The sequence below is a fragment of the Pagrus major genome, chromosome 2, assembly GCF_040436345.1.
Source record: "Pagrus major chromosome 2, Pma_NU_1.0".
Taxonomy (NCBI): domain Eukaryota; kingdom Metazoa; phylum Chordata; class Actinopteri; order Spariformes; family Sparidae; genus Pagrus; species Pagrus major.
The window spans coordinates 24,342,298-24,365,132 of NC_133216.1; the positions used below are offsets into that span (position 1 = coordinate 24,342,298).

General features: G+C 39.1%; 2 protein-coding genes across 2 annotated transcripts in view; one reads left to right on the forward strand and one right to left on the reverse strand.

The window, feature by feature from the left end:
* On the forward strand, positions 1–9,146 carry siae (sialic acid acetylesterase). The gene is made up of 10 exons (XM_073482873.1): positions 1–214; positions 423–584; positions 3,985–4,139; positions 4,840–4,978; positions 5,172–5,340; positions 5,456–5,541; positions 5,889–6,022; positions 6,129–6,283; positions 7,370–7,556; positions 7,747–9,146. Exons 1-10 carry the CDS (start codon positions 103–105, stop codon positions 8,011–8,013), a joined length of 1,566 nt encoding a protein of 521 aa, XP_073338974.1. The 5' UTR covers positions 1–102; the 3' UTR covers positions 8,014–9,146.
* Positions 9,024–22,835, reverse strand: part of tbrg1 (transforming growth factor beta regulator 1) — a 25,110-nt gene continuing 11,298 nt past the window's right edge. The window contains 14 exon segments of the mRNA XM_073482863.1: positions 9,024–9,674; positions 10,715–10,860; positions 11,385–11,495; positions 11,685–11,782; positions 12,720–12,866; positions 13,063–13,199; positions 13,299–13,540; positions 13,676–13,746; positions 13,838–14,074; positions 15,573–15,609; positions 15,807–15,889; positions 15,984–16,029; positions 16,495–16,653; positions 21,496–21,523. Of these exon segments, the coding sequence (XP_073338964.1) occupies positions 9,586–9,674; positions 10,715–10,860; positions 11,385–11,495; positions 11,685–11,782; positions 12,720–12,866; positions 13,063–13,199; positions 13,299–13,540; positions 13,676–13,746; positions 13,838–14,074; positions 15,573–15,609; positions 15,807–15,889; positions 15,984–16,029; positions 16,495–16,653; positions 21,496–21,523 (1,631 nt within the window). The 3' untranslated portion in view covers positions 9,024–9,585.

The window sequence follows — 22,835 nt, forward strand, 5'->3', positions numbered from 1 at the left end:
GAGGAACAGTCGAAGTCCTCGGTTCTTCCTCGAGGTCGTGGAAATCCCGGCCAGCCGCTCAGCTGTGACATGGCCTGTCCCTGAGGAGTCACATTGCCTCTCATGACTTTGTCCGCCAGGGCTCTCCAGCTGTGTGTTCATGTGGGCTGTCTTCTCGTCATGGCGGTGACTCTGTGTGTTCTTCTCATACTTGTTGCCTCTGTTCAGTACTCTGGTGAGTAGGCTGCACTCAACTGTAACGGACACCAAAAGCCGCTCATGCATCTACTTTCAGTTCCCTGTTACACATTTTATGCTTTGAACATTGAATGGGACTTTCAAAATAATGGTTGCATGTTATAGAAGCACTGGGTCAATAGTAAAACTGTGTGTGTGTGTGTGTGTGTGTGTGTGTGTGTGTGTGTGTGTGTGTGTGTGTGTAGATGGGACCCTGCACTTCGCCTCCTACTACAGAGACCACATGGTGCTGCAGAAGTCTCCAGAGAAAGCTGTGCTGTGGGGCTACGGACCCGAGGGTGCTCAGGTCACCCTCCTCCTGTCAGGACCCATCAACCAGAGTAGCTCACCGGTCACTGTGACAAAAGGTGAGTGCAGCCAGGTGGGAAGTTTACTGCTGACATCAACAGGGTCCCTGAATGGAGGCAGAGGCCACACGGAGTGAATCCATACAGCGGCAGATATGGCAGGGACCCTTTTTGTGTATGGGAGCTTTTGCTTTGTGACCACTGTTTGAACACAGAATCAGCTTCTCAAACATTTTTCTTAATAGATTATAATTATGCATTATATTTACAAGCTACATGTTTCTGTGACACCACAGAATATGTTACTGTTTTGATTATGTAACACAAAGATGTCATAAATCTGTGTCAGTCAAGTCAGGTCCATTTTGTTTATACAGCCCAAAATCACAAATTTGCCCTGAAGGGGATTTATAGTCCGTACACACTTCACGCCCTGGTAGGGTTGCAGCGGTATTGTTACTGTTGTTAATGAGACTCGCCCATACGAACAGTACTTGAGTTAAATGTACTGTATCAAAAGTACTTTTCTGGTAGATAATTGTACTTATAATATCAAAAGTACAAGGCAAGGCAAGATATACGGTGGATATAAAAAGTCTACACACCCCTGTTAAAGTGACAGGTTTTTGTGATGTAAAAAAAATGAGACCAAGATAAATCAGAACTTTTTCCACCTTTAACGTGACCTGTAACCTGTACAACTCAATTGAAAAACAAACTGAAATCTTTTAGGGGGAAAAATAAAAACTAAAATAATGTGGTTGCATAAGTGTGCGCACCCTTAAACTAATACTTTGTTGAAGCACCAGCAGATTGTATTACAGCACTCAGTCTTTTTGGGTAGGAGTCTATCAGCATGGCACATCTTGACTTGGCAATATTTGCCCACTCCTGTTTGCAAAAACGCTCCAAATCCGTCAGACTGCGAGGGCATCTCCTGCGCACAGCCCTCTTCAGATCACCCCACAGATTTTCAATCGGATTCAGGTCTGGGCTCTGGCTGGGCCGTTCCAAAACTTTAATCTTCTTTTGGTGAAGCCATTCTTTTGTTGATTTGGATGTATGCTTTGGGTCGTTGTCGTGCTGAAAGATGAAGTTCCTCTTCTTCTTCAGCTTTCTAGCAGAAGCCTGAAGGTTTTGTGCCAACATTGATTGGTATTTGGAACTGTTCATAATTCCCTCCACCTTGACTAAGGCCCCAGTTCCAGCTGAAGAAAAACAGCCCTAAAGCATGATGCTGCCACCACCATGCTTCACTGTGGGTATGGTGTTCTTTTGGTGATATGCAGTGTTGTTTTTGTGCCAAACATACCTTTTGGAAATATGGCCAAAAAGGTCAGCCTTAGTCTCATCAGACCACAACACATTTTCCCACATGCTTTTGGGAGACTTCAAATGTGTTTTTGCTAAATTTAGCCGGGCTTGGATGTTTTTCTTCGTAAGAAAAGGCTTCTGTTTTGCCACCCTACCCCATAGCCCAGACGTATGAAGAATACGGGAGATTGTTGTCACATGTACTACACAGCCAGTACTTGCCAGAAATTCCTGCAGCTCTTTTAATGTTGCTGTAGGCCTCTCGGCAGCCTCCCTGACCAGTTTTCCTCTCGTCTTTTCATCAATTTTGGGGGGACGTCCTGTTCTTGGTATTGTCACTGTTGCGCCATATTTTCTCCACTTGATGATGACTGTCTTCACTGTGTTTCATGGTATATCTAATGACTTGGAAATTCTTTTGTACCCTACCCCTGACTGATACCTTTTGACAATGAGATCCCTCTGATGCTTTGGAAGCTCTCTGTGGACCATGGCTTTTGCTGTAAGATGCGACTAAGAAAATGTCAGGAAAAGCCTACTAGAGCAGCTGAACTTTATTTGGGGTTAATCAGAGGCACTTTAAATGATGGCAGGTGTGTACTGACTCCTATTTAACTTTGTTTGAATGTGATTGGTTAATTCTGAACACAGCCACATCCCCAGTTATAAGAGGGTGTGCACACTTGTGCAACCACATTATTTTAGTTTTCTATTTTTTAGTTTTCCCCCTAAAAGATTTTAGTTTGTTTTTCAATTGAGTTGTACAGGTTACAGGTCACATTAAAGGTGGAAAAAGTTCTGAAATGATTTATCTTGGTCTCATTTTAACAGGGGTGTGTAGACTTTTTATATCCACTGTACCTTTGTATATCTGATCAAGTACTGTACTTAAGTACAATTTCGTGCTGCTTGTACTCTACCTGAGTATTTCCATTTTCTGCTTCTTTGCTTACTTCCACTCCACTACATTTTGGAGGCAAAAATTGTACTTTTTACTCACTACACTAGATTACATTAGTTACTTTGCAGATTACATGTTGCATCAGAGCCAAAGCAGCACATTTTTAATTTAATTTATTTTATCGAAGGTCATATAAAAAACACACTGATAATGCTAATCACAAAAATGATGATTATCGGATCCCATAATTAGTCAGACCAATAATCAGTCGACCCATAGTATACAGTATATACATACATTTATATACAGTATACTACGGGTCGTATAAGTAAGTAAAGTAAAAGTACATTGTATGTGTTTACTTTTACGTGTACTTTTGACACTTCAGTACATTTAATAACAGATACTATTCGTATGGTTGCCTTACATCTTCCCCAAATAAATATTTTAACATAATATCTTTACTTCTACTCAAGAATGACATTTGGGTAGTTTATACAACACTGTGTATATATATTGTATATTATGGGTCGACTGTTTATCAGCCTGGCTGATAATCAGATCAGACATTATTGGAATCAGTAGTATTTCTTTTTTTTCTTTTTTATCCGATTGCCATCAAATAAAATCATTAAAAAATGCTCTGCTTTGGCTTTGATGCAGCATCTGGAAAGTAATGAGTACCTTAAGTTATCAAATAAATGTTGTGGAGTAAAGTCCAATATTTGCCTCTAAAATGCAGTGGGTTCGATGTGTAAAGTATGGCAGAAAATGGAAATACTCATGCAAAGAACCTCAAAATTGTACTTAAGTACAGTACTTGAGTAAATGTACTTAGTTACATTCCATCACTGGAATCCGTGGTATAAGAATTTGATGGTGATCATACCAGATACATTTACTTATCTACAGTATTGAATTCTATGGTTTAAGTGCAGTTAAAATATATATATTTCAAGTTTATAACAGTTTCATGTCTATCAGGACTTAATATCTTGTAAAAACCTTAATAAAGCATTTGTTCAACCAAAAAAACAATTCTGTTTATATTCCTTTAAGGGTCATTTTAACTGGTAATAATAACAACAATAATAATTGTGTTATATTGTGATACCATGATATATTCTGAGATAATTATCTTATTGTGAAAATCACATACCGTTTGCAAACCTAGTCCTCAGTCAAAAGCGCACAAATGAGATTAAAGTCTGTCTAAAGTCCATTTTTCAAACACTAACTTTCCAGGTATCTGGCGTGCCACTCTTGACCCTGTTGAAGCCGGCGGTCCCTACACTGTCACAGCGCTCATCCAGGGCGACAAAGCCACTCTGACAGATGTGCTGTTTGGAGATGTTTGGCTGTGTGGAGGGCAGAGCAACATGTACTTTAAAACATCTCAGGTAGGCCGAGCCAGGTGAACACCAGTCCATCTTTCTGATGAGCTCATATATGTTGTGTGCTGTATAGGGCTGCATAATTAATCATTAATATTATCTAAATCACAATATGGCCAAGTGCAATATTCAATCAGTGTAATCAATCAATGCAGAAAGGACCATATGGTGCAGCCATAATACTGTTCATACAAAATACTATATCTTAGCAAATTCATACATTATGTTCAGTACTGTGCAGTAGTGTTGCAACGGTATGAGATTTTGATGGTACAATATCTCAGAAAATATCACAGTCTCAGAGTATCACAGTATACATTACACAATTATTATAATTATTTTTATCGATTACAATGACCCATAACAAAATAAATACAAAAATATTTTTGGGGGTGAAGAAACATTTTTTTTAGAATTTCAAAAATATAATGTCCTCCTGACAGACACAAACTTGAACTTAATATGAACTTGAACTATTATTTTTCTAATCAAACTAATACACTATAAGTCAATACCGAACATAAGCAACTGAACACAGTATAACCATTGTCAATCTTCATACCACGGTATGCCTTGAAAACATTATATCACTGCACTATGAAGCATCCTATACAAAAAGACAATTTTTTTGCTGTGTATTTTTCTTTTTTTAAAGTTTATTGTTTAATGAATGCTCTTTATTTATGATTTATACATTCTCCAACAGATTTTCAATGCATTAGAGGAGCTGGCCCTCGCAGCAAAGTATCCTCATGTGAGGACTTTTATGGTGGCCTTGAACCAGAGTGAAACTGAGCTGACTGATTTGATTCAAGTGGAACTCCCTTGGTCTGTGCCTACAGCAAGTAAGTCAAGGTTTTATTTACTCAGAGTTATTTAAGGACTTTAAAGTTTGCAGCTAAATGTGTTGGTTTGGGGTATTGAACTGCAACTGAGATGTTATAAATGTACATATAGCATTATGCTGTTTGTTTATGGGCGTACTACCATCTATTTGCATGGTGCTGATGACTGATTAACAGACAGGTGTATTTCCAGGACATGTGGCAGGCTTCTCTGCAGTGTGCTGGCTCTTTGGACGTTACATGTACGAGAACCTGAAGTACCCCATAGGACTGGTGGAGTCCTGTTGGGGAGGCACCCCTGTCGAAGCCTGGTCATCTTCCAGGGCACTGCAGCAGTGTGGTCTAGAGCCAAGTCAAGACAGGTAAAGATAGTTGAGCTAAGCTGCAGCCTGATATGTATGGTAACTGATTTAGGGCACTTAACAATAACAATAACAAAAAAAACTTGGCATGCACTAACTGTGAACATCTTATCAGCCCTAAAGAGAGAAATTCTGTCTTGTGGAATGCGATGATCCACCCGCTGCTCAACATGACCATCAAAGGAGCCATCTGGTACCAAGGTAAGACTACCTGCACAGGTAGCAGATGTTTGGTATACCATGGATCCAAGTACCTTTTGTTCTTTTGAATTTCTTTTTAGAAACACGTATTAAAAACAAAACAAAAAAAAGAAGTAGGGCGCCCATTAGCTCAGTTGGTAGAGCGGGCGTCCCATGTACAGAGGCTTTGTCCTCAAGAGGTGGGGGCTTAACCGCACTTTAACCCAGGCTTAAGCAGCACCGTCTGGCAAACCTACATCTGACGGTCTTGTCTTGTAAATGACCACATCCGGTCAACAGACCAGGGGATCAAATGACTAAAAGATACACTGACCATCATGCATCTATAACTCTTGTCTCTCCTCCAGGTGAGGCAAATACAGTTTATCATCAAGATACATACAACTGCTCCTTCCCCACTATGATTGATGACTGGAGGATGGCGTTTCACCAGGGCTCAGGGTGGCAGACTGCTCACGACTTCCCCTTTGGATTTGTCCAGGTATGTTGGTATTATAGTTAAAATTTGCATAATGGAAAGAAGTACTGACAAAGAACTATCATTTGCAGTATTGTAGATGTAATCCATGATTTCCTTGTACTCGTAGCTGTCTACTTACAAAAAAGACTCCACAGACGACGGCTTTCCGAACATCCGCTGGCACCAGACAGCAGACATCGGCTTTGTCCCAAATCCCCGCATGCAGAAAACTTTCATGGCTGTGGCTATGGATTTACCAGATGAATCCTCCCCCTATGGCTCGTAAGGATCGTGTTTATGCATTCCTAACATTTGACCTCAATTTACGTAATTAACTATAACAATGTTAGGGCTCAAAAACAGATTGGTGTCTATTGTGGTAATATAAATGTCATTTTTGGCGATGCTGGATTGCTGCCAGACCGCCCGTTAATACTCGTTCATACCTACCTTTGTGAGCCGCAAGCAGGACAGAAAACTTTTTTTTGACCTCAGTGAAAAAGTCATTTTTTAAAAGGAGAAACACCAACCAATAACACCAACAATGCTCTGGAGTTCTTGGAAATGTCTAATTCTACATATAGTATAATACTGATGTCAGTGTAGCCTAATCTTTATATATAATACAGGTTAAAACAGAATGAATAGACGCACAAGAGAAAACTAACTGCGCAGCATTTGTGATTCCAATGGCACCGTTATGAATAAGCTTCAGACTGTACGATACAGCCGTGTGTTCAGGACATTCAGGTATAATGTGGGGGCACAATTTATACTGAGATACTGTGTGAAATAAACATTCAAATTACTGCTGTGCAACTCCTTCATGTAGATTTGATCAAGAATTCTTACATGTCAGAAGTCCATGTAAAACTAACTTTTATCTTGAGTGTTGCGGTGCAGGAAGCCAGTGCTATTTTTGACGACCGTGACAGGTTTGACCTGATTCCATTTATGTTGAGTATGTTTATAAAGAGTTTTGCCGGAAGACTTTTAATGGGAGCAAAGAGCTCAAATCACACCTGTTCAAATCTTTCTCGCTCTGGCTTCCAGTTAGTCTTTGGATGGATTTTAAGATCCTTATAAACATCCATAAAACTTTTTAATGGACTTGTGCCTGATATGCTGCCAAGGCACAGTAAGTCTCTGGCATAATTCTCATATCTACAGACTTCCTTAATGTACTGAAAGCTGAAAGACCAGCAGGGAAACAGCTTTCTGCTGTTTTTGTCTTTATTACATCTGATTATGTGATTATTTTCATTTCTAAGTGATAAGCTCTTTTTATTTTTTACTGTATTGACTTTCAACCTCCCTATCTGGTCTCACCATCTGTCTCATCATGGAGTGATTTTATTTTTCTTTCAGGATCCACCCCAGAGACAAGCAGGATGTAGCCCACAGACTGACACTAGGAGCTCGGGCAGTGGCCTATAATGAGCCGGACGTGCCCTTCCTTGGACCTTTCCCCAACCTCATCCTGTCCACTCCAGTGTATGTCAACATCACCTACGATCAGACCGTCTCTGTTACACCGTCTAAAGACATCTTTGAGGTAAGGCTGGTTAGTCAGTGCCAGTTGTGTCCCATATTAACGCACTGGCTTTGTTAACAAATGCTAACAGAAAACCACTATCAGATAACAGTTAGATGTAGTTGATGTTCGGTCTGATGATCAATAAACTAATTTCTTGCTAAACAAACAACACAAAACATCTATTTGTCTTTTGTCTTCTTTTAATAAGATCTGTTGCTCGAGGATTAAGGCTCCATGTGGGCGTAAATCTCGCTGGATTGAAGTTCCCATCATGCAGTGGGGTCGGACCACTGTCCAAGTATCTGCCAAAGTGTGTGAGCTTACTGATGAAGTAGCTGCCATCAGATATGCATGGAGAGACTGGCCCTGCAAGTTTAAAGCCTGTCCAATCTACAGCTCCAGTGGGATTTTACCTGCACCTCCTTTCATTATCAACCGCTACCCACCCAACGGAAACGTTTGGATAAGTTACTGAACCAGCAACTGTAAGAAGACAAATTGACAAAAGCAAGTGCCTTTTTTTTCTTCTTGAGATGGAAATACGCTGCTTGGATGGATGTCGCCAGATTTAAGACAATTGATGACAATGTAAAAGTGATGGTGAGATAACTAATGTTTGTGGGGTTTTTATTAATTCAACAGTTTGTTTTGGCTCCTGCATTGTCTTGAAAGTTTAACCACTCGGTTTTTAGTAATTACTAAATAAGTGTTACCAATCAGTCTCTGAGGAAACTATTTTTTCAAGATCAGCAGAGGTGGAAGTAACTAACTACAGCTACTCAAATTACTGTAAGTCATTTTTTAGGGCACTTGTATTGTGGAGTATTGTTTCAAGTCTGTGATTTTTAATCATACTTAAGTATGCATTACACCATGTAATCTACTTAGTTACTTTTATAATCAAAATTGAGTGCTGAGTATGATTTGAATTGATATCTAAACCTTTCATATACATTTTGTACCCAATAAGACTATCCAATCACAAACGGGCCAATGAAAACCCTGACATGCGGACAAAATAAACAAAACTGTGCAGCAGGCGCAGGTCCGAAGAGGTGACCATGACCACCGAGCAGAACAGAGCAGGAGTTGGGAGGAAGATTTAGAGAAACAGAAACCCTTTTGATTGACTGCTGCTATTGATAATGCATTAAACATCAACAGTTTAAAGTAACTAATACTCTGAGTAGCGTTTGAGAAGAATACTTTGCACTTTTACTCGAGTATTATTTTAATACCAGTAGTTAATAATTACCCTTTATTTGTAATTGAGTAATAATTCAGGAATGTAACTGTACTTGTACTTGAATACAGATTTTCAGTAATCTTTCATCCACTTATCATCAGTCTGCCTGGTACAACACAAAGCTTAATGGAGCTTAGAAAGGCAGATAGGTCTGTATATATAATTTTGGTTTCATGTGTTTATCCTGTATACAATCAGTGCTGTTACAACCACTGCTAATAATTGCTGGACTTCATGAATGTAGATAATTGTGACAAATGTGTTTTTATTTAAATGAAACTGTGGATTTTGAATTTTACAACACAAATGAGCCTTGAGTACAATTTTGCACAAATAAATGACAAAAGCAGCTGCTAAGTTTATGTGGGTGTGTTACATTCAAAGCTGATGCTTTTTATTTCAAAATAAAACAGATGGAAATGCGATGAAGTTATTATTAATCCACAATAATCTACTTGTTTCAACAACTGCAGCTTTAAATACCAACAGGATTACAGTGTGCCATGTACTGACACACCAATTAGTAAAAAATATTATACTAATTACATTTCAAACGTAATGTCACCCGACACAGGTGTTGGGTTTATGTTGCTATTGGCACATTAAGCACAAAGCTAACTAACCAACCACATCCAGTATATTAGCATCAACCATGCTAGCACATATCCCCGGTAATACAGTCTGGGATCGCTTGAAGATGACATACTGAGTTATTGAGCCAGGCAGGGAAAGGGGGGAAAAAACAACATTGTAAAAAAGAATGAAAGTTCACGAGGGTTGTGATCATGTTTGACCTCGATTTCAGCTGCTGTAATATGAGGTAGAGGGCTTCATGGTCGGGGAGGTCAGGTGGTGCTGATGAGAGGAGCTGGGAGACTGTGGTGTCTGTCCTGAGGAAAGACAGACGGATAAACAAGAGAAGACGAGTCACTAGCTGCATTTACATGAACCCTGATATAATATTCCACTAACAATCAGTAAAAATGGCTCATGATCAATCAGAAGAGACTGGTCCAATCCCCCCTGATGAGAATTAATTTTCAATCGAGCATCGAGGTTGAAACAAAGATACTGTTTGTGAACAGGTTTGCCCCAAGTGGGGGTGATATGAAAGAGTTCCTGGTATTTGCTGAATTTACAAGAATTCTGTGCTGAACTGTGAGTCATGTCACTGATGTGTACACTTACTGATAAGCAAAAAAATATAAAATGAAGATTTAAATGGGCACTTAGTGTGTCCCCTTGAAAAAGAACAAACCAAATTCCATTCAAAAATCTCGTCACTTTAAAGGTGGGTGTGTCTTGTCAGCAGATTAGATGCTTCAGAACATGTCAAAAACTTACATTGTGATAAAATGCTTTAGGGCATGTAAACACACATCTCGTCAGATCACTTATCATATTGCATTTAAACAGAGTCAGAATGATTTCAGTCTGGTTGAGGAAATACTGTCCATGCAGCTACTTTCAATGCTGTGGGATCATCATGTCAGAACTAGAAAATGCAAGAGATATCAAAAATGACAGAACTATGAAAGGTTTGGCAGTATGGCCACACTTTTGCTTTGAAATCCTCATGGCCTGATACTCTTGTAAGAGGAGTGCACTTACAGTTTTCAGCTAACCTAGACACTTTCATTTATGATATGTTATTTACAGCAAAGGCCTGGAGGAGCAGTTGCTGGGGTAAGGAAGGTAATTCACACACACTTGAGCAGAGAAAAGTATAACTGAGCAGCTTCACTTCGCTCACACATTTTGACAGCAGTTATCGAGGAACAAAACAGTTTTTACTTGTTTCCCCACCACGAGAACTCTTACCCAGCTGTTCAACCTAAGGCTCCACTGGTTTCTAAATGTTTGACACATTGATAAACAGTACCGCAAAGCTAGAAACATCTCCAGTATGGAAGAGTGATATTTAACCAACCTGTTATGTGCTCCGTCTTGATGTTCTCATCAAAGCCCTGGTGTCTCTGGTAGGCCTCAAAGTTGACTGAGGCATCGTCCTCCGATAGGCTGTGAGGAACCTGGCCGTCACCAGGGCGACACACCTCGAAACGTATCCATCGGTAGCTAAGGCAACAAAGTAAAAAAAGAAAAATCCCTGTTAATTTGATGCAATGTCAAAAAAGAAATTGAATTAATTGCAAAACTGTTTGAATATTTTTTTCTTTCTGCTTCAGTTTACTGCATAGAACTGGTTCAATACACACTAGATAGATCAGGTCATAACAAAATAAAATAGTGAAGTTCTAAATTATTTCATATTGTGGTATTATTGTCCATATCACCGAGAAATAACAAAATTTTATTCATCATCTGGGAACAACAGTTTGCAAAAATTGTCACAGTCTATAATAATTAATCCCTCATAGCTTAATGGTTACCACACTACCTACAGTAGCTTCTTGTTTAAATAATGTAAACTTTACATTACTAAGCACAGTAAGTCATCTGCTTTTCAAAATAAACAGTCCAAAAATCTAAAATGTTGTAAAAACATGGAAATACATCTCCTTCTTAATCTCAGAAGATTCTTAAAAGTCAGAAAAGTTGTGAAGTGCATGTCGTGTACTCAGTGAGAGCGGTGAATTTACTTGCTGCATTTGCGGGCTCCAGGACAACTCTGGATGAGATTCTGGATGGTTGGGTGTGAGAAGCCAAAGAAGTCAGCTCCTGACGGCACGATGGGCACCACAGACTTTGAACTAAGAGAAGGACGCATCAAAAGAGTTTTTCAAAGTGATCAAATACAGTTGACTTGGCTTTTATGAATTAGTCTGATAGTGGACTAACATCAAACCCTGAAGCACAAAGCCTTTTTGTTGTTTGTTAATTAAAACCAAATACCCCAATCAAACACAACCAATCCAAGCCTTTGTGGTGAACTTTGGTACCTGACAGATGCAATGGCCTTCAGTAGATTGGAGTGGCACGTCAGGGCAGAGGAGGCCACAATGGCATTCTGAGGATCGTCTTCAGGCACAATCTCGAACTGGAGGAATATTATAGAATAGCATGTTTAGTAAAGTTTACTCAAAACCATCGACTTTCAGTTTTCCTGCACCTTCCAACCTGTTTTGTGTCACTACAATGTTGGTAGAAAATGCAAATTAACAATTGTGAACCTGTGTCCATTTCGCCTGTACCCAGAACCCCCACTCTTCTGCCAGCAAAAATCTCTGGTTTTCTCTGGTCATGTGACACCAAGTTTAAAATATCTGCATCTTTCTACTGCATAGACAGCCCCGTTTGATGCAAGGGCCATCTTTCCAGTCGTTAAATACTTCTTTAAACATTGAATTCAAGGACTTTCCATGCCCAATTCCACCATATTCAAGGACCCAACACAGCATAGTTTGAGACACAGATCAAGGTTGATTAGTGTTGTTACAACACAGATGTTTTATAATTAATTAATAAAACCAGCAGGCTCTACAGAAGCTCTCAGACAAAACTTAAAAAGAGAGAGAGGGTGTGTGAATAGGTGAACATTTCTCAGTTGTGTTGCTGTGTTACAGTGACGGCAGAAAACAGTGGGAGACACACACAGACAGCGGGACATGACCTGTGCTAACATTAAGGTTAAAAAAGTACATCAAAAGAACTTAAACTCTATTCCTGCACAAAATATACAATTCAGGCACCAATGCAAGCATCAAATAACCATGTCTCTTCATATCTATTTTCAAATACTTTCAAGGCCTTGATTTTTTCCCCCCCTTCAAATTTACAAACTTGAAGGATTTCAAAAACCTGTGGGAATCCTGTCAATCACAGCATTACAAACTGAACCAAACTTAAACAACGAGGTTGAACACGGTACTTAAGTTGTGTTCACTTGTCAGAGAGGAGAATGATTTGGCAAACATGACTTCCACAAACAGTGTGTGTGTGTGTGTGTGTGTGTGTGTGTGTGTGTGTGTGTGTACCTGTGGACCTGTTCCCCCATCCTTGATTTGGCAGGTGTAGAGGCACTGCTGGTCGGGGTTTTTCATGCTGGCAAAGACTCGTGTGCTGCAGAATCCCACTGGGTAGATGGCACACTCATCGTGGAACAACATCCTGTCTGTGATGATCTGGAGATCAGACAAAAGGTTGCATTCAGCTCTCTATCAACATTTTGTTGTGTTACAGACTCCATATTTATTTATTGAACCACCACCTGATGGACAGTTTGACTTGTCACAGCATGACAAGAGCATGTGTGCCTGACAATATAAGTAACCATTTTGATAATAAAGCTACAACAAGTGAGTGAAGCCACACACTGACCTCTCCCAGACTGTAGACTGTTAAACCTCCTAGTACGATGGGGAAGACGGGACGACCAGACGAGTCCAGAGGTATTGGCTGCACCAGCTTCCGAGACCCGTCTGCCAACTTTCTCTTCTTAGACATCTTCTTTGGAACTGAGCAAACACAAGACAATAAAATAAAATAAATAATAATTGTACTCATGGCTTGTAAAATTAATTTCATGTTTCATGTTATCTTATTCCAGCACTCACGTTCCTCTTTTCCATTTTCCCTGCCTCGCTCTTTCCTTTCCTTCTTTGGTTTTTTAAGCGGTCCGTCTTCCCCTGTTGACACCATTGACACCAGGTTGTGCCCCCCGGACAGGCCCGAAGCCCCTGCAGGACCTGAGGTCAATGCCACAGGTGGCACAGGCGGATGGGAGCTCGAGCTAGGCGTTGGCAGTATCTCACCCTCTGACAACGACTGGTACTGCAACAGTGACTTCAGTAAAAACCTGCAAATGAAAAGGAATATTAATGTGATTCAATCATTTGGTTTTTGTGCAAAAAAACAGGCTAAAGTTGGATGAATGTGAAAGTCCTTGCTGGACACACCAGTTGTCCAATACCATTTTTACACGTCTACTCACCTCCGCTCCTCTTTCGCTCTTAGAAACTTTTCCTCTAAGTGGGCAACTTCATCACAGAGAGCTGCATTTTCCTGTGGGTATCAATCAATCTTTACAATATCACACTGAGTGAACCTACAAAAAAACTAGTCATAGCTTTAACAGAATGAATAGTTTGCTCACAAATATCATGGCCCGGGCAGTTTTGCGCAGTCTAAGGTACTTGAGTCTGTACTTTTCGTTCTGGTTTTTTCGCGGACCTCTCTTCATGTTGGTCTTACGCTCGGAGGAACTGGCGGGGGATGGGAAGGCAGGGGCCGAGGCACCTGAGCCAGAACTAGAGATGGTGTTCTGCTGCGGCGATCCGAGGAAAGACTGGGCGGTGAAGGCCTGCAGGGCCTGCTGCCTTTCCTCATCAGTCTGTGAGGGAACAGAGGAGCAGAGAAAGACAGAGATCTGTTCTTGGGTGCAACCACTGGAACCTGAGGCTAATGCTTGTGTTGCCTTCAGGATGATGGATGAGAATATACAGAACAAAATAACACTGATGGAGCTTACACTTAAACTGCTGTATGACAAACAGTGAAAGTTACGGAAAACAAAATGTGCACGAGGTCTTCAAAATGAAAGAAAATGAAATAAAGTAATTATTTGTGCACTGAATGTATCTATAGTAGGATTCCCTTTTTATCATCTTTTCAAACTGAAACACAGATCCACGAAAAAAATGTTGAATCCAGGTATGCATTAGTCAAAATGAGTCGTCTGATATGGCTCCAAGATCCCGCTGCTGACCAACATTTAACACAGGCCCGACACCAATCAACTATGAGCTCAGCTTTGATGGTGTAAAAGTAGTAAGATGTGTAGTGGTTATTCTAATTAGATATAAGGAGTGATAAATGATGTTGAAATCTAATTTTCTACATATATTGTGTCTTTTCTGATTAAACCAGGCAGTGATGTGTATCAAACTGCAGTTCCTGTGTGAATAGCAAAAGAGAAAAACAATTCTTGACTCTTAGATGCATTGTGATTCTCTTTTGAAAGATTATTTCTTCTTCTGCAAAACTGGGCTGAACGTTCCTCACAGTTGAACCAACTGGATGGTGAAACGTAACGGACATAAACATGTGCGTCATGTTTTTGTTGTAAGCTCGGCGACTTCTTGAGTTTAGGTGAGGATGGCTGATCGTGAGCAAAGATAATGGAAGTAATTTCATCTGTTTATTTTACATACGGATCATTACAAATATGTTTTTAAAGTAACAAGTGGTCATACCGTGAGGAAACAAATTTATTTTTTAATGTAATTTAAAAAATTCTGAAAGTTTTGATGCATCAATAGCCATATCAGAAGTGCATTGTAGCCCTCTAAATCAAATCATAATGTGCTGAGAAATTCCCACCCCTACCAGAATCCATGACCAGTAGTCAAATGCATTTTCAGTACTATATTCAGGTTTTGTGTGAAATTGGCATTAGTGTCCCATATAACTCACCAGCAGTGCAAAGACTCCGTTTCTGTTCTCAATCCTCTTGAATCTCCTGCTGCCTTTTTGTGTCTGAAACATAATGTGAGACTGATGCCAATGCATGGGCCTGGAAAAGCCAAATTTGACTGCCAAAAGCTGGGGGGAGTCAATTTAAATGAATTCTACTATTATCAGATATAGCAGCTATAAGGCCTCTGCGCCTGGGCACAGAGCAATCCTTTGTTGTGTCTCTTTTTAAAAATGTGAAATGAAGTCAAAGAAGCAGGATGGAAAACATGGAGAAAGAAAAGTAGTAAACAGAAATACAGATGAATGCATGTCCTGTGGCAACCTAACTCAACGCATGTGCGAAATGGAGATGCAGGCTTTTAAACTCAACAGCAGAGGTTGCTGTTAGACTGAGTCTTAAACATCCTCCTTACCTCACGGTACATGACAGCCTCCAGGCTTGACTTTGCACTGCCAATGAGAGAACAGCAAGATGAGCAAGGTATAAATGTAGATTCAGGAGTAAGTTTGCAGTCTACTTCAGAATTGAGACAAAACTGAGCCTTCAGCGAACACTTAGAAAATCCATCCTGACTGCTTCATAACCTGGCTTAACAAGTGAGCACACGAGCTCTTAGATGTATCGTAAACTGAGAGATTTGCTGTACTTCGACTGAACAAGTCCCCTGTCGATGATTCTCTGTTTTATCTCCTTTATGTGCATGGGACGTCCAGCTTCTTCCAACACAATCTGCATAAAAATAAGGAGAATAACACACACACTAAAAAACTTATTTTATGATAAACGGTAAATGTTATTAATAACACCAGAGTATGGCGGATACCTGTGCAGCATCGAGCCATGTGAGGTTGGGCTTCTCTGCAATTTCACTCTGTGGCTCACTGCAAATAGAAAGGATTTGTATAATCCAGTGTAACATTGATTTCCTACTTTTAGAGAACATATTCATCCATATTTTAGTAGTAAAACTGTACCAGGAAACTAAGAATGGCATGCAAATGAAACGTGGAAGGTATTGTGTTTATCGTTTGATACCAAATTGATCTTTAGTCACAAAAACATTAATGATAGAGTCCAGAATCGCCAAGAACTTTGCCACTGTTGATTAGGAGTGACATTTAATCATAGTATTAAATATGAGTTGCATTATAATTTCATTTCCTGTAAGCACTGTAAACACTACACCCATTGACAGAGATTTTCATTTGGGCACGTACAGATAGGATGTTCTTCTCTGTAGCAATCACACTCTGTAATCTAAATGAGTCATGGATTAAATCTTGCACAGTTTTCTATATATAAGCAGTGAGTGTACGCTTTCTAAAGTATGACACAGTAATAACATGTTTTAAAATGACAACCTCTCCAGAGTTTCAGCAGTCCCAGACAGACTTGCAATGCTGTCCAGAGCAGGAAACAGAGAGTAGTTCCCCTGCCCATCAGCCTCCATCTCAGACTCAAACGTGTTGAGTGACTCCATAGGAGACAGAGACCTGCAGAGAAACAGCAACAAAACATGTATTATCTTCTGCCTTCAAGAACCTCATACACTGAGCTACAATAACACCAGCAACGTGAGGCAACACACGCACGGATATCTGAATATTGTGTTATGGTGTAGTTAGCTAACACTTGCTAACTGTTAATAGCAGCTAAGACGTAATATATAAGAGTAACGTTTAGCTAGAAGCAAATACTTACACCTCAGTAAAACTGCAACAAACCAGCAACCCCACTTCTTCAGGTCGTGCTCCGGATTGTTTATTTCCGTGAGTCAACCGGAACCTTCGGTCGTCTTAATCGCATTGTTTACATACCGAGTGGCTAAATGCTAATGTTAACCACCAAGCAGCAGCCATGTCTGCGTTGAGCTATACTGTGGAGCTGTATACACAAAACAGGTAAGAAATATGGTTCAAAATGTGAGTTTCGACGGGAGAAATATACATGTATGTAAAAATAAATATAGACGATAAAGGAGATCGGTAAAGGAAGTGGTCGGACATTATAACTGAGCGCACCTTCAGCGGATATCTACGGAAGCCCTAAAGGGCCATGCATTCATACATTTTATTTCCTCCGTTTTCCCGTGATAACGAGTTAATTTCATTTGTTTTCTCGCGATCTCGAGTTATTATCTCGAAATAACAACTGCCGTTTTCCAGAGATAACAGGATCATTTTCTCGAGATCTCGAGATAACGAAACTTTGTTTTCCCGAGATAACGATATAATTAATTCGAGATCTTGAGAAAAACAAAACGATAGTGTAGTATATTAAATCATTGCAGGGAACATCATTCAGTGTAGCAATGTCAGAGGAGCAGGAGCATATCGATCACCGCGTCACATATCATTTCAATCAAGGCCTGACACAGGCTGAAATAGCATTATGCCTTGCTATTACAGATAATTATAATAATAATAATAATAATAAGATAATACAGATAATAATACAGATAATTAATAATATCTTATCTCTTATTATATTGTTTATTTTTTACTTTTTATTATTGTTTAAGTGTGACACTGTCCTTTGGCTGCTGTGACTAAGAAATTTCCCCATTTGCGGGACAAATAAAGGAATTCTGATTCTGATTCTGATTCTAATATACACATTAGTGTGCGTAATCTAAAAAGACGGTTGGCAAGGCTTCAGCTATATCGGCGGCTCAATCTAAGCCTGATGTCGTCGTTAACTACATAGCTGACCAGCTACGAGGTCCTGGGCGTCTCCATAATCTCAGGCCTATCATATCACAGTCATTATCTCGAGATCTCAAATTAATTATATCGTTATCTCGAGAAAATTATCCCATTATCTCGGCAAAATGGCAGTTGTTATTTCGAGATAATAACTCGAGATCGCGAGAAAACAAATGAAATTAACTTGTTATCACGGAAAACGGAGGAAATAAAATATATGAATGCATGGCCCTTTAGGGCTTCCATAAATGACTGCAATGATTTAATATAGTACACTATCGTTTTGTTTTCTCAAGATCTCGAATAAATTACATCGTTATCTCGGGAAAACAAAGTTTCGTTATCTCGAGATCTCGAGAAAATTATCCCGTTATCACGGGAAAACGGAGGAAATAAAATGTATGAATGCATGGCTCTTTAGGGCTTCCGTGGGATATCCGGTTTAGTTTGTTTTATTTTTGTATTTTTTTGTATTTCTTTTTTTTGTAACTTTATTGAACATTGAATTTTGAAGTGGTTTAAAGTTGTATTTGCCTTAAGTTTAGTCCCTGGTTTGGTCTCATTCGCTGACTTCCCTATCCATCCAACATCTGTTAAATAATAAGATATTATGTAAAAGGTAAAGTATATACAACTGTCAGAGTGGTTTCAGGAGAGGAAACACACTGTGGATCCAGCTTTGTGTTTAAAACATGAAATAAGGAAAACACAGATAAACAAAGAAAATGAAGTGGCCGTCTTTTTTGATATAGAGAAGGTGTATGAAATGATGTGGGGAGAAGGATTATTAGTCTGACTCAGTAAATAAGGTGTCAAAGGTTGAATATTTGGATGGATTAAGGACTTTTTACACAGGAGAGTAATACAAGTTAGAATGGGAAATGACCATTCAGAAAAATGTGGTGTTGAAAATTGAACACATCAGGGAAGCATAATCAACCCTTTATTATTTCACATAATGATAAATGATGTATTTATGGAAATGGAGTGTGGATGATTTAGAGAAATCTTTAATTTATTGTAAAGAAACTGCAGGGTGCCATTATGAAAACTGAGGAATGGTCGTATAAATGGGGTTTTAAATTTCCTGTTGACAAGACAAAGACAATATTCTTTACAAGCAAAAGAAGCGGAAATAACATAAAACCAAAGTTATATAATCAAGACACTAAAAGTTTTTGGGGTTGTGGTTTGATGAGAAAATTATATGGGCTATACATGTTCAGAAGGTGGTCGACAAGTTCATGAAAGTATTCAATTTAATGAGATTTCTTGTTGGAAGTGAACGGGGGACAGACAGAGCTGATCAACACAAGATTATGGCTGTGTGGTATATGGGTCAGCAGCAAGCACAACACTCAAAAAGTTGGAAACGAAACGTGTAAGTATCATAAACTTGTGTTTTCCACAGAGCTTATTTCTGCAATAATCCAAAATCCAATTCAAAGATCACATAAGCTTTTCATTAAGGGAACCAGAGCGATGCTAACTTCCAGATTACCCTACAAAATACATCATCCCCACAGCACTCTATTAGGGTTTATCGGGGACAGTTCTTACAGTTTTTAAGTCCCAAGAGGCAAGTGAGAAACAAAAATTTCTAAATAAGATTTTCTAAATCTGATCTTAATTGTTTTCTCTCCTGTGTTTTTGACTTAAGAGCGAATGAAAAGAAAGTTTGGCCAGGATAATCTTTCGAAATTCCTTCATTTTTTTTAAAAAAACAGGCCCGGTGAACAGAAAAGTTTTGCTGTATAATTGCAATAGTCAATAAACATTATCCAATTCTATATGATAGTTATGAATAATAACCATATTAAATTAAATTGACAAAGTCAAAATGTATTCCAAGTGCTTATTCTGTTTTGTATAGCTATCATTACATGTACCACATTATCCTATTCCCTTAGCAAGTATCCAAATATGCAAACATATTGTATTACAGTCATATCAGCATTCACCTAAACATGAACCCTTATTACGATGGACTCATAGCTGAAAATGTTTGAAATGAAAGACGCATGTACATAAACTTTCTCCAGGTCATGTGTATGATGTGGAAGCCAGGTGTCCAGTAATGCAGCTCAACATCTCTTGTGTCATTGATTTGTGCAATTTGAGATGTTACAATTGCCCTTGTAGGCACCAGTTTGTAACTTATGTGTAGTTAGTTTTACATTTGAGACTTTTGCATTGATCCAGTCACAAATCCAGCAATTTAATCAAAAATACAAGTAATCTTATAAACCTGGCACAGTGTCTGACAGACTCAAAGAACCCTCTGTTGCCAAAACAAATGTCTGTCAAGTGTAATGCAAATTTTCAGTTTTCACAAATATGTTTTGACCTGTTTCTTAAACCAAATGTAGATGGCAATGAGAAATTAGGTCAGTGCATATGGATGGGGTGATAATAGAGGCAGTTTGTATTTAGTCTCTTTTCTTCTCAGACAGTTAAAAGTAATTTATGGGAGGATTCTAGTGGTGGTTTTGAGAAAAAATGTAAATATTTGACATAAGAGAAAATAAGAGTGTGTTTTTCTGAGCTGGATGTTCGCTTGGATTTATCAAGAGGGCTAGTGCTGAACTCCAACACCGCCGAACAGGTAACGATGATGTTCAGTCAATAAAAGGCAGCTTACAGCTTACAGCTCTGTTTTCTGGATATACACTGATCCTAGAGCATCGATTTGAGCATATAGAAATCAGCCTGTCAAATGTACAAGACCTGCAGTCATTTGAGACCAGACAGTGAAAACACCTGTTTTCCACCAGTTAAAAAATTGGAAAATAAGCTGAAATAGAAGGTTAGGTTTAAAGGAGACAAGACTGAAGAGTAAAAGCATCATTGCTTCAATGAAAGGCAGTGGCAAACAGAAAGGTCTTCAGCCTTGATCTGAAAGAGGTGAGAGTTGGGGCAGACCTGCAGTTTTCTGGGAGTTTGTTCGAGATATGTGGTGCATAATAACTGAACGCTGCTTCTCCATGTTTAGTTTTGACTCTAGGGACTGAAAACAGACCTGTACCTGACGACCTCAGAGGTCTGGATGGTTCATAATGTAGCAGCAGATCAGAAATGTATTTTGGCCCAAAACCATTCAGTGCTTTATAAACCAACAGCAGGATTTTGAAATCTATTCTTTGACAGACAGGAAGCCTTCCAGTAGTGGTTGTAGCCATTTCATTGCTGTTGTCCACTGCTCTCTTTAAGTAAATGAATCGTTCCTCTTCAGATACCTGGAGTCAGAGCGCTTTAACAGTTCCTCTGAATTCTCTGTCATTCAGGTCACAGGATATCTGGAGGTACTAAGTACTAGCTCACACTTGTATAGACGGCTTCTGCCTCAGCAGTTGTTAACATAACTTGGTTTCCTGGAAAACTCTTTAGGGCTAAGATTACTGGGATCACATTCTGATTTTATTAGATCTTCTTTATTCCAAATGATATCTTTTCTCATCACTCATCATTGCAAAATGATTGACAGTATGTGGTACAGACCTAAAATGTTTGCGTGGTTGTTTTACGTGCAGAGAACAAAATAAGTTTACAAGGACATCTTGAGGAGCACAAATATGCCACACCTACAACCACAGCGCAACAAAAAGTCCTCTAAATTCATGGGTGACTGACAGAAATGAGGTCAAACTGATCTCATTGGCTGTTAACTGGAATGTCAACATCTGCAAACTAAATTACACTTGAGTTACTGCCTGATTTCTGTCACTTTGACGTGTTAGCAGGCAATAGAAGGTCTAGCCCTCCCTTCAATTTGATTTAAGCAGTTATCTCTTCTAATCAGTATTAAGACCACCAAAATGACTAAATAAAGGGTTGGTTCACCCAAATTACAATAAAGTATTTTCTCACTTACTCCTTGTGGTAAATAGCCATGCAGATAGTGTTGGTTGGTTGGTTTTCTCTGCTGACGTTGAGATTTCTGCCTCTTACAATGGAGGTGTAACTTTGTGAATTGTGTGGACAGTTTTCCACTGGAGTAATAGTCACAAAAACAAATGCTGACAGTGTGTTCTGGCTATTATCTGGAGTATGGGGACACATTCGGTAAAGAGATTTCGCTGTTGTGTAATCCTGCGACGATGACACTAATAAAGTCCTGTCACCTCCATTGTATTCAGGTAGAAGCAGAAATTCTAGTGATCGATATTTTAATACCTCAGTAAATAAAAACGAAATAATTGGATACCATTACAGGTAAGAGATGAAGTTAATTTGGCTGTAATTTGGGTGAACCAGCCCTTCAAAGCTCCCCTTTTCTTGTTCACCTCCTTGGTTTGTTTTGTGCCTCATCCGGGACTGTACTGCCTGGACGCATGCATCACTAAACTATAAAATCCTTATTTTAGCCACATTCATGAAAACAGTAGTGACTCAGCTCTCTTTCTTTATCGAGTCACCGCTCATGTGGCCAAAGTTGACCTAAAAAGCCCTGTGGTACTAGTTCTAAAATTGCAGCACCCACACAAAACACAGGAGTACTTCTGAACATAACAGAGACATGATGAAAAACAAATGATGGTGTAAATTGTTTGCTTTTTTTCATTGTAACACAAGTTGTTTTCGCTTAAGAATTAAAGACGATGGAGAAATTGTATGGTAGCTCTTGCATAAGTCTTTTTTCACATTTATTTGCCAGCCCGGGACGTGTTCAGAGGACCCCTCATATTACACTCAAAATTGTGCAATTTATCATCACTGAAATGACTCAACATCTCAAATACATTCACCATCAGTACATTATTTTGCAATTTCCATACAGAAAAAACATTTTACAGAAACATTTTTAAGCAGGTCAAGGATTATTTACAGAATTGATCGAAAGATAATCACTCACTGACCTTTGCCTTCTAGAGTATTTGCAATATGCGTCAGCAGCTGCAGTAAGACTTGCAGAACAACATCTGTCATTGAGAACTGTTCCCCACATCATAAGAATATATTACTCGTGATTT